This window comes from Vigna umbellata, chromosome 9 (assembly GCF_029865625.1).
Source record: "Vigna umbellata cultivar VRB3 chromosome 9, Vumbellata_1.0, whole genome shotgun sequence".
NCBI lineage: Eukaryota > Viridiplantae > Streptophyta > Magnoliopsida > Fabales > Fabaceae > Vigna > Vigna umbellata.
Window position 1 is genome coordinate 34,673,159 of NC_142173.1, and position 12,088 is coordinate 34,685,246.

At 32.3% G+C, this 12,088-nt stretch overlaps 1 protein-coding gene across 1 annotated transcript; it reads left to right on the forward strand.

The window, feature by feature from the left end:
- The first annotated feature begins 6,059 nt into the window (after positions 1 to 6,059).
- Positions 6,060 to 9,471, forward strand: LOC148193332 (ras-related protein RABA1b). Its single transcript, XM_088097975.1, has 2 exons — positions 6,060 to 6,399; positions 8,742 to 9,471. The coding sequence occupies exons 1-2, from the start codon at positions 6,179 to 6,181 to the stop codon at positions 9,172 to 9,174; spliced, it is 654 nt and encodes a 217-aa protein (XP_087954101.1). The 5' UTR covers positions 6,060 to 6,178; the 3' UTR covers positions 9,175 to 9,471.
- Positions 9,472 to 12,088: the final 2,617 nt, after the last annotated feature.

The following is a 12,088-nucleotide window of genomic DNA, read 5'->3' on the forward strand; positions in this document are numbered from 1 at the left end:
GACTTTTTTTTACTAATTTTTACAATGTTTAAACGTTAAAACAAATTTACTAAAAGTTTGTAAGAAATACCCTACAGATTTTGTTTTGTTTGTTTTAACTTTCACGTTTTGATGTACAGAAACATACTAAAAATTGAATATAACTTAATGCATGTCATTTCATGATCAATTTAAGTAGAGTTTTAAATTGTAAAATCTAGTATGTACATAAATTGGCTATTATCATGATTATAGAAAAATACTATGCGACTCTTTTACCAAACTTCATTTCAAAAACTTCAAATTTTCTATTCCTGTAAATATTCAGACATGCTCCAATGGTCGCTCATAAGAACTTGTATCTAAAAGTAGGGCCTTAATTATTGTTTTTCATTTTAAGAATGTAGTTAGTTTAAATAACCATTGAATAAATATACACTTTTGCACACTATATAACAAATAATAACTTAACTAACATAATGCAAAGAATATTAAAAACGAGAAAATAACTATAAATCAAAGAGATATCTCTAAACTCTAAAAGTCTCCTTATAAATCAGACTCTTTCTAATATTTTTTTAATTCCGAAGCAGTATACTCGTTCATTTAAAGTATCGACCTATCGCTATCTTAATTTTTCCAAAATTTAAATTAACTTAAAGAAAATTCTTATAACTTTTTAAAGTTTTTAATTTATACATAAACTAACTCTAATTATATGCTCTCTTTTTTTTCAAAATTTTGATGAAAAAATTGTTTAAATAAATCTTAAAATAGGTCTTATCTGTTTATTATCTTATGGCTTTCAATGTATATACAACATCTGGTAATGTACTTTGTGGCATCAATGGAAAGTCATAGAACATTTTCTCCATAATTTTTTCCAAAGAGAAAAATGAAATTTTTTCACGTAAAGAAATCATTTTAACATGGTTTTTCTATAAGATTAAAGAAAAATTAGAAATCACATGGGAATATAATATAGCAAGTTAATAAATTAAATTTTGAGAATTGTTAATTTGAATTCAGAAAGATGGAAATTGTTATAATTGAGTGTGGACTTTTGAACATGTGACAAGATTCTTGATGACTTCAATGTTCTTTATAGCAAGAATTGAATGTCTCTTGTTCGAAGGAGGAAACTTCATTTGTAAAAAACTCTTCAATGTTCAAGTCGGTAATGTGTTTTTATTTCTTGGTGAAATATTATGTATATTTATAGGGTTTTTGGATCTTATGAGGTTGTTGTAAAAATTGATAATATCAACAAATATAACAACTTACTATTTATATGTTAAATTAACAAGATAATAATGACAATGCAATATTTTATCTAGTTAATTGTATATTTTGTTGATATATGGTATTAAAAGATATTATAACATAATCAAACTATTGAGATTTGGTAATATATTTTGTTAATATATGATAATGACACCAACAAATATCTCTTAGAACATTATTTAACAACTTTTAAGTCAATAATGTTATATGCACCTTGTTGGACCATGTTATTTAGTATATTTGTTGGGTTGAGTACGTACATAAGCCCCTCCAAGCTCAAAAGTTTGATTAACATAAAGGAAATGCTTATTGCGATTATGATTGGCCCTTTGGCCGATTTGTAGTCAACTATATGTTTGCAATTAGATAGGTCGTTTAGTCGGATTGTTTGTGGTCTTTGACTTTGTAGGTGGAATGGTCGTTTCACCAAACTGTATGTGGTCTTCTTTGACTTTACAGGTAGATTGACCATTTGACCAAGGTGTAGGTGACCGTCTTTGACAATGGATGTTGTCTTAAGCACTTTGAATGATTGACTTTGGCATAATCTCACGTTGCTTATCTACGCAATGTGGCACTAACTTAGGAAGGCTCAGGTGCCGCCTGAGAGAGATTAACTTGATGCTACCATCTAGGCTAAGGTGTCACTTAAGCGAACTTAGCTTATCCAACTGTCTAGGTAGGCTTGAGTGTCGCGTTTGCGGGCTTAACTCGTCCTACCGTTTAGGTAGGCTCGGATGTCGCATTTGTAGACATAACTTATGCTACATTCTAAGTAGGCTCAGATGTCGTGCTTGTATGTGCTTCCATCTTAGTTAGACTTTCTAATAGTGGATTACTTATAAAAACCCTACAAAACGCCAATCTTGCTTGCAAAAAGAAGTTGAACCATATTTTTATTTCACAGTTGGATTAACTACACATTCTTGGAGGAGTTTTACATCATTGTGGTCAAGACCATTTGGTTACTGTGATATGCAAATGCTTATTCTTTGCACATGCCTTTCAAAATGGTTAAAGTTGGGAAGTCATTCATCATGGTATTATAAAAAGACAATATAGTTGATAAACTTCTTGATCCTTTAGAGGAGGTTTCTACTGAGTATAATGAGTCATTAAGAATAAAACTATTACATTGAGTATAATGAGTCATTAAGAATAGAACTATTACATCTCATTTATAATTGTAGAATACATTTTGTTGCTTTTCCTTAAGAAGCAACTACCACACCTACAAATATTAAGTTATTGTATTATAAGCTTGATGATTTGATATTAGAGCATGTTGAGAACTCATTTTTTTTTACGTAATTAGGCAAATGTGTCAAGAAAATTATGAAAATAGGTAAATTTTAAAAAAATTATGGGGGCATAGACAACTTAATATAAAAACCACGATTTTAAATGAAGAGGTCGTGTACCTTTAATAACTTGATCACCTTTTAACTTTTCACAAAAAAGTGTGGAGTAAGACGACTTTCTATTGAAAGTCGTATGGAGATAAGACAACATTCAATTTAAATTGAAAGTTACGAGGAGTTAATGACTTCTATTAAGGAAGTCATAGAGAGTGCATGACTTCATTCTAATGTTGTCATGAAGGGTACATGACTTCACTTAAGTATTGTTAGAAATGCACAATTTCAGTTTTTATCCCATTTTTTATTTCTTTTTTTAAATTGCATTTAAAAATTAATAATGAAAAAAAATTAAATATAAAATCATGTTAAATATATTAGAAATAGTGCGTTAATATTTTTTAATAGAAATAGTGCGTTAATATTTTTTAATTGTTTCTAAGTTTTTTTTAAATGAATATGAAAATTTTAGAAGTATACGATTAAATATTTTCTAGGTTTAAATTTTTTATTTCTTTGATTTTGTAATAATATTTTATTTTCAAATTAATAATAAATTAGGAGGATAATTTAAAAGAAGAAACTATATGTATATAAGATGACATTTATGGTTGAATTTTTTAAAATTATATTTCATAAATTTAATTGTAAAAAATTTAATTTTAATAACTTTTTTTTTTGTAAGTTATTAACACTACTGGAAAAGCGCGATTTACAGACATCATTTTACCGAAGGCTTAGCCTTCGGTATTGAGATGATTACCGAAGGCCTTTAAGCCGTCGGTAACGTCCTGGCTAATTTAAGTCCCAAATTGGGTTCTTTGTTCCCCAATTTGATATTCTTCAGCTTCGTCGTTTTTGTCCGTATCATCCCTTTCTTCACACACTTCCCTCCCTTGCTTCACGCTCCGTCAATTTGTCGGTTAGTCACCGGTGTTGGTCCGTCACGGTGGTGAGTGGTGCGTTGATCGCTTTTCGTTCACGGTGCATGGTGGTTTGGGGAGTCTTGGGCTAGGGTTCGTCGTGGGTTGGTTGGTTCGTTGAGGGCTGGTGGTGTGGAGGTTGAGGGACTTTGTCGGAGGGGCTGTTGTGGGCTTCTGTCGCTGTCGTGCTCGTGAAGCGGTATCTTGGTAGAGGTAAGTTCCACAGAACTTCATTCACACTGTCATGTTCATATTGCTGAAGCCTAGACAGTGTTGCTGCCTTCATCTACTTTTCACTCACTTGTTAGTATATGATTGAAGGAACTTGGTTGAGGGACTTCGTTGGAGTGGCCGTTGTGGGGCGTCGCTGTCGTGGTGTACAAAGGTTGCCATCGTCAAGGGCTATCTCGGTTGAGGTAAGTTGTGCGTTTAAAAATTCATTACGAGTTACAATGTTCTTGAATCTGTTTGATGTTGTTGTGGCATTAGTGTATGATGTTGTTTGATTGAGAAAGATTGGTTTTTAATTGGAATGAGGGGCAAGGCATTGGCATCCTAGTGAGAAGGTTTAAATAACCTTAACCGTAGTTTAGGGAAAATAAAAGCAAACGAGGTGGTGAAGATTGAGCAACAGTGCGAATTGTTGTAACTGTTGTGTTTGCTTCTAATGCCTGCAAGTGTGTGCTCTAAGTACGCAAAACTTCAACTATGAACCTTTCAACCTCTAACCTCCCCTTGATTTGCTTCCAATCAACGTACACATAATGTTATATATTGTAAATGGTTGATACTATAGCAGTAGGTAGCGGTCCAAACTAGAACTCCTAGCAACAAGTCAACTCATGCACCATCCAATAGTTTTTTGTGCCTTTGCCTGCACTGCCACGATAATAGACTAATTTTTTTTGAGTCGAATGCAGTCATTGCCTTCTCCACCTTGTGAGTACAGTGGTTTGTCTATGTCGGTTGCTTTCCAGAACCCAGACCCAATCACTCTATTAGGCCTTATGCTATTCCTATACTTCCTCCCTCTTCTGTAGAAAAAGTACCCCTCCTTCTGTCCTGCACTCCCATTGCTCTCTGCTTACACACAAAAGCTTGTTCTTATTAGTATTAGTCCAATTCATTCTATCATGGTGTATGTTGTTGGTTCTGAAATTCAAGGGTATTATTCACTTTATATTATTCTTACAAAACTATGTTAAATATTAAATTTGGTTCAAGTTTATAATATAAGAATCTACTAGGAAATTACCGAAGGTTTCTGGCCCTCGGTAATTACCGAAGGGCAGAAGCCCTCGGTAAATGTTAGCGACAGGGGATTTACCGAGGGTTCATTGGCCGTCGATAAGCCGTATGTAAATACCCTTTTCCGACGACTTCTGGCATTTTGCGAGGGCTTATGACCTTCCGTAATGCCCTTCTTTTTTGTAATGTAAAAAACAGTTTTGGAATTATTTATTTTAAAATTTATTCCACCTAATAACATCTATGGACTTTTTATCCTTAATTAGAGTGCTGTAAGTAAATGTTATAAAAATATGATAAACTTTAATTAAAATATGATAAGCTTTAAAAAAACCTCCAACAATCTTAATTAAAAATGAAAATAATGACCAAACCTCTTAATTGGAGTGTTGTGATGTTATAAAAATATGATAAACGTTGTATTTTTTTAATTGTTTTTCACTTAATACAATAAAATAATTTCGAAAGACATAATAAATAAGTTAGATGTTATAAAAATTACTCAAAAACACCTAAAGAAATAACATTTTTATAAATTAAACTAGTTTATTTTTTTTTATTGAATCACTTCTTTACCAATCAGAATATTATAAACATTTTGTATTAATTAACATAATGCTAAGCAACAGGATAAATAACTTTTATTTAATTGTCCAAAAGTATGACACCAATAAACTTGCACATCTTCCTTGAATACCAACATCACATTTACAACACACACATAATTCAGTTAACTTTCAATTAAGTGAGTTAAACCTCCTTATTATACGTTAAATAATCTCACATCAACTTTAATTTAATCATTTTAAAAGAAAACTTAATTTTAAACCTTTTGCATATTTTTCTATGCATGTAATTTTTTTTCTATTAATAAAAGTTATAAAACGTTCTATTATGTTGCTTAACTAAACCTTCAATGTTTAAAAGACAATTGCTAACACATTTTTTTGTTTAATTTGTACTAAAAATCTTACTTAAGAAATAAGTTTAATTATAGGTTTGTATTTATTTTAATTTGATAATTTAACTTTACATACTATTAATATTGATACATCAAGTATGCAAGATAAATCAACATGATTTTATCTCAATTATTTAATGTGTTAACTAATGATTTTAACAAAAAAAAAAAGTGAAAATGAAAATCGAAAAACCAAACTAGTCTCACCTGTTCGTGGGAATCAAAACAAAGACAAAAAAAAAAAGAAAAAAAGAAAATGATTTGATGAGTGGTGAGTGAGTGAGTGAGTGGCGCTTTTTTAAGCGTTTTCTTTTCACATACTCTGCTTTTTCTTCTTCTCTTCTTTTCACTTCTCTCTTCTTTCTTTCGCTTCGCTTTTTATTTTCCATTCACAGCACACAAGAGAACACGCAGCAGCAGCACCAATGGCGGGTTACAGAGCCGACGACGACTACGACTACCTCTTCAAGGTTGTCCTCATCGGCGACTCCGGCGTCGGCAAGTCCAACCTCCTTTCTCGTTTCACCAAGAACGAGTTCAACTTGGAGTCCAAGTCCACCATTGGGGTGGAGTTCGCCACTCGCACCTTGAACGTCGATTCCAAAGTCATCAAGGCCCAGATCTGGGACACCGCAGGCCAAGAAAGGTTTTGCCCCTTCTATATCTCCTTCCCCTTCTCACAATGCAAGATCATGCTTAACACACTAATGGGTACACTGGGTTCAATTCAAAAACCCTACTTTTTAATGGTCAACAATTATGGGGAAAAAAATGATTTTTCAAGGGTTGGTTTACTTGGCTGGATCTAGTTTTGCGCATGCACAACTGGGTTTTTGTTGTGAAGTGAAGTGTAATTGGGTGGATCGTGATCTAGTAAGGAAGCTCGCTTTAACTTTTATAATGTGAATGAGTTGTTAATTGGTGTTAAAAAAGGGTAAGTGAAGTGTGTGTTAGAGGAATCAGCCAATTTGGTTTGTGACTTTTGTTGCTTGTCTTGTGCTAGATTTGGTTTGTGGAGTTGGTAAGACTTTTGTTTATGAGATCGGCGTGGCGATGCGGTGTTTAAAAAATGGAATGAACCGGATGTTGTTGATGTCATTCTTTGATGCGCTGTTGGTGTGAAATTGGAATAGATTATTTCCTGATGATTTGTTCCGCGTTATTTGATGAGTTTGGCATCTTGTGTGCGAGTGTTGACATGGTCAAATTTGTTAAATGGGGTTTCAACATTGAATTGGATGATGGTGTGCGATTGAAACTAGTGATTTGTAAAGTCTCTAAATAGAAATTTGTGTAGCACTTGAATTTGAAATGCATTGAATTGGAAGGGACACTGAATTCAGTTGAACATGACTAATAACTAATTGATATCTGACTAGATTGTAGGTTGTAGTTTGCACTACATTTGGATCTTGTAATGGCTCATGCACAATTAATGCTTCATTGCATGGTTTTCTCCTTCTTGAGAAAAGGCTATCTACTGTTGTGTATCAGTGATTTCTCTTTTCACTATTTGGTTCAGTGTCGTATTGTCTTTGTCTGGTAGGTGTTGCTATTGAAAATACAATACTGATAACTTAAACTATTTATACTCTATTTGTCTGTAAGTGGATATTCCCAATGTGAAAAACTTAAAAATTTTCTATGATTTGATTTTTAGAATTATTCTCTTCATGATCTGACCTTGGAATTATTGTGCAAATTTCTTCATTTTAGATCTTACTTCTATGGGTAAATATGCTGAACTTTAGCTTTTTCATTTCTACCTTATAGCTTGGGAAGGGTTTGAAAGATGCATACATGTGTGGATTTTTTTATCATATGTGATCTCAGATGAACTTTGGCCTGGTTTTGCACATAAAACAAGCATGCCTTGATCAAGCATATGCCAATAGAAATTGAGTATTTCATTTGATACATGTTGTATGAACTGAAAGATCCCTTGAAAAGTTAATTTCTGACCTTTTTCTTGGGCTACGTACTTGAGTGATTAATCATACTCCTTGGTTGCATCATTCCTTTTTTGTGGAAACTCTAGTGAGGTTATTGAGCCTTATAGAATAATAAACAAGTTCTGTTTTATACTAAAGGAAAATTGCATCTGTAAGTTTTTAGGCTGACACACCAATGATATTTTAATCACTCATCGTCATCCTTGCTGTACTCATTACAAACTATTCCAATTTGAACAACCAACATGATGGTGAAAATTTGGTTGAATTATTAAGTAAGCCCCTTAACTCTGGAAATTTTCAAGCAGTCCAAAAACTAATTTTTTTTATTAGGTTCCTTGACGATGCCATTTTTTAATCGAGTCCCCAGGGTTTTTAAAACTGCCATAAATTGTGATTTTCTAGCAGTTTCAAGCTGCAAAAGAACTAACCTAGGGACTTGCTTTTTTTGGTTTAGGGATCCAATTAAAACAAAAGTTTAGGGACCTATTTGAAATTTTAAAATTAGTTCAAGGATCTACTTAGTAGTTTAACCTAAAAGTTTATTTTACACTTTCAATATTTTGGCCCATAGTTCTATTTACTGTCAATTATTCCCTTCAAAAGTTCAACAAACTGTGGCTCTTTCTTCATCAAGATTTCCTTGAAAAAAACTCTACATAACTCCCCTTTCTCCCAACCAAAACCCTTATAAGCACCACCTATTCTGGTAAGAATAAAGTGTTGTTGAACTTTTACTGCATGCATCACTGACTTTGTATTGACCCTCTTTGTGGAAAAGAATGATCTAATATGGATTATCCTACTTTCAAGTGCTGGATATGGTCTTGCGGTCTTATTCAAGTTCGAAACAAATGTCACAAATGTCACAAATGTGTCCTCTTGGTTTCTGTTCTCTTGCCTCATGATCACCTTAATTAATGCGATTCTACGTGGATGCTTAACAAGCCATTTTTTTTTGTTAATCACATGTATCATGTTAACCAGACTTCCCACAAACTTGCATCTTGTTGATTCACAGTGTTTCTCTTTGCAGGTATCGTGCGATCACCAGTGCATACTACCGCGGCGCAGTGGGTGCACTTCTGGTGTACGATGTGACTCGGCATGCAACATTCGAGAATGTTGACAGATGGCTGAAAGAGCTGCGAAACCACACAGATGCTAACATTGTGGTGATGCTTGTTGGAAACAAATCAGACCTTCGGCACCTGGTAGCAGTTACAACAGAAGATGGGAAGTCGTATGCTGAGAAAGAATCCCTTTACTTCATGGAAACCTCAGCTCTGGAGGCCACCAATGTAGAGAATGCATTTGCTGAAGTTCTGACTCAAATCTACCGCATTGTTAGCAAGAAAGCAGTAGAGGGTGCTGAGAATGGAACTGCATCTGTGCCTGCAAAAGGGGAGAAAATTGACCTCAAAAATGATGTCTCTGCTTTGAAGAGAGTTGGATGCTGCTCAAGCTGAGGGAGGTTCTGAAGTTGGAAAACATAGCTGTTCAATTGGTTGGTATCGGCTCTGTTGTACGTGTAATATTCTGAGAAATACGAACTAGAAGAAAAGTCAAATTTAATGTCATAGCTTGTTAGACTATTTGTGTAACCTTAAAAAAACTAAGTTTGGTGTTTCAATAGGAGCTGCTGGAGAAGAAAGTTGATTGCTAGTCTTGTTGTAGTAGTGCTGTTATTATTATTGTTTTTGAAATGTTTTCACATCCAAAGAGGTTCAAGCTTGGAATTAATTGAAGCTATTGTTTCATTTAAAGTTTTGTGTAGCATTCATTATATTATGTGGTTATGCTTCAACACACACATGTTATCATGGAAACAAGTTTCAAACATTTGTTTGACTACAAATACAGGGGACACAAACAGGAAAAAAAGTATATATAACTTTTTCAAGTTATAAATAATTTTATGTAAAGTTATAAACTTTTTAAAGTTTGTACTGTGTTAAAATTATGTAAAATATTATGTATAGTTGACTTAATATAAATGTTATATACTATTTGTTGAAAATGATGATTTACATAATTTTCATAAAATACAAGATTGAAATGTTTTATAATTTAATTTATTGATAAAATACAATTATAATGAAAAACATATATAATCAAAGTATTTTATATATAATGCACTTATATTTACTCTTTTTTTCTACTCATTTAAAAGAGTGAAGACAAGTTCTTTCACTCAATTGTTTTATTATTTCTATGTATCTAAAATATATATTTTTTATTTTTATCATTGTTATATATGTTCCTTTCTATTTTTTCTTATTCTGTCATCGAAAAAAGAAATCATTATAAATGAGAAACGCGATTATATAGTTAAGCGCCACTTTGGCATTAAGAGATTTGGGTATCTCAAGAATCTTAGAAACATTATTCTAAGAAATATTTAAAAGAAGCACGAAGGGTAAGAGCCCCTTGGGGAAATATTGGAGGATATCTCTCTGTACCCTCATATTTTTCTCATACAACTCCAATTTTAAAAGTGCTTACCTCCCTTCTATCATAGACTTTTATATTGGACATTAAATTGACAAAGTGCTTTGTTTGAGGTGAAGAATTTGTAGATATTGAAGTTGAGGCTTTTCCTGGACCTCCAAGCCCTTCTCCCAGCACCTCCAAATTTTAAATTAATGTCAAAAAATATATTTTTTAACAAGTAAAAAACCTTTTTCACCTTTTTCTCTTATAATTAATCACACCCATCCACATTTACTCATCTTTGATTTCTAGAAACCGCACCTCCCATTTCCTCCCCACCTCTTTGCTCTTCACCCCTACACCTCCCGAATTTCGTGATTTTTTTTTTGTCACTACAGCAACCAACCTTCGTTATTCATTCCTAATGTTCATGAGGGGAAGGAAGGAGAGTGAATTAGTTTACTTAATAAAAACTATGTCTTTCAGCAATTTCCCTTTTTTAAACTGACTTTACAAAATAATTTAATTCCTTTTAAAAAAATATAGGGAAAAAGAGAATTGTATAAGTAATTTTATATTAATTCGAATAAAAAAATCTTACATCCAGTTGTTAATATCTTTAAAGAGAGATTAATCAATCACTAGCAAACAACCATAACTTATAATCACAAAGAATAAAGTTAAGGTTAGAAAGCAACTCTTTTGAAGACACAAGAGATGAACCACACCTCCTTTGAACACAAAAATGATGAACAACTTTTCTTAGCCACACCAGATGCACTCAATCACTTAAGACACACTTAGTGAAAATTTTCACTCTACCAATACTAGGTTTACAAGCCTCTTTTCAAACACCGAAAATTTCTTTTGAAAGCATAACACTAAACCTCTGAAAAGAAAAGTTGTTTTTGAAACTAGGTTTATGTAAAATATATAAACTCTTATTTTAAAAAAATTAGGTTAAGAAACAAAAGAGTTTGGTCACAATTGTCATTGATAATTGATTATCTAAAGTGATAATCGATTATCACATAAATATTTCAAAATCTTTTTTCTCGATATGATAATCAATTACCAAAAGGATCCCATCATTGACATTTCAAATTCTCCCTACATAATACTTGCAAATCTTTTACAAAGGGAATGAGTTGATCCAAAAAGAATATCATCAACATAAAGTTGAATAACCAAAGTATGTTTTCCTACTCTCTTACTAAACAATGTTGAATCAATTTTTCCTCCAGTAACATCATTTTTAAATAGAAAATTGCTAAGCATGTTGTACCAAGATCTAGGTAAAATATATAGACTCTTATTTTTGAAAATTAGTTTGAGAAACTAAAAAGTTTGGTCACAACTGCTGTTGATAATCGATTATCTAAAGTGATAATTAATTATTGCAGAAACATTTTGAAAACCTTTTTCTCAATTATGAGAAGGTGATAATTGATTATCATAGAGACATTTCATACAATTATTTCTCTATATCACAATTGATTACCATAAGTGATAATTGATTATTACATAGGCTTTTCTAAAAATCTGAATTCAAATTGGATAATCGATTACCACTTAAGTTAATTGATTATCATAGATCATTTTATTTTGAAAACCTTTTTGAGTGATAAGCTACTGCGTAACTTTCTAAACTAAGTCCTATACACAAATCTAAAAGACTTATTACAAAACCTTAAAAATAAACTACAAATCTTCCAATATCATTTGCATGTGCTCAAAATATGAGGGTTCATGCTTTGTAAACCTTTGAGATCTATAAACTTTACTCTTTTATGCACCCTTCGTTTTCACTTTATGCATTTGAGGTACCATAGATATCATAATGGACACGTAATTTCAAGTAACTTCTGTTTGATTCATTTGATAAAATATTTGAAAAACTCAATCTAGTCCACATGATATGAATTTTAGACAGAGGAATAATCTCAAGGT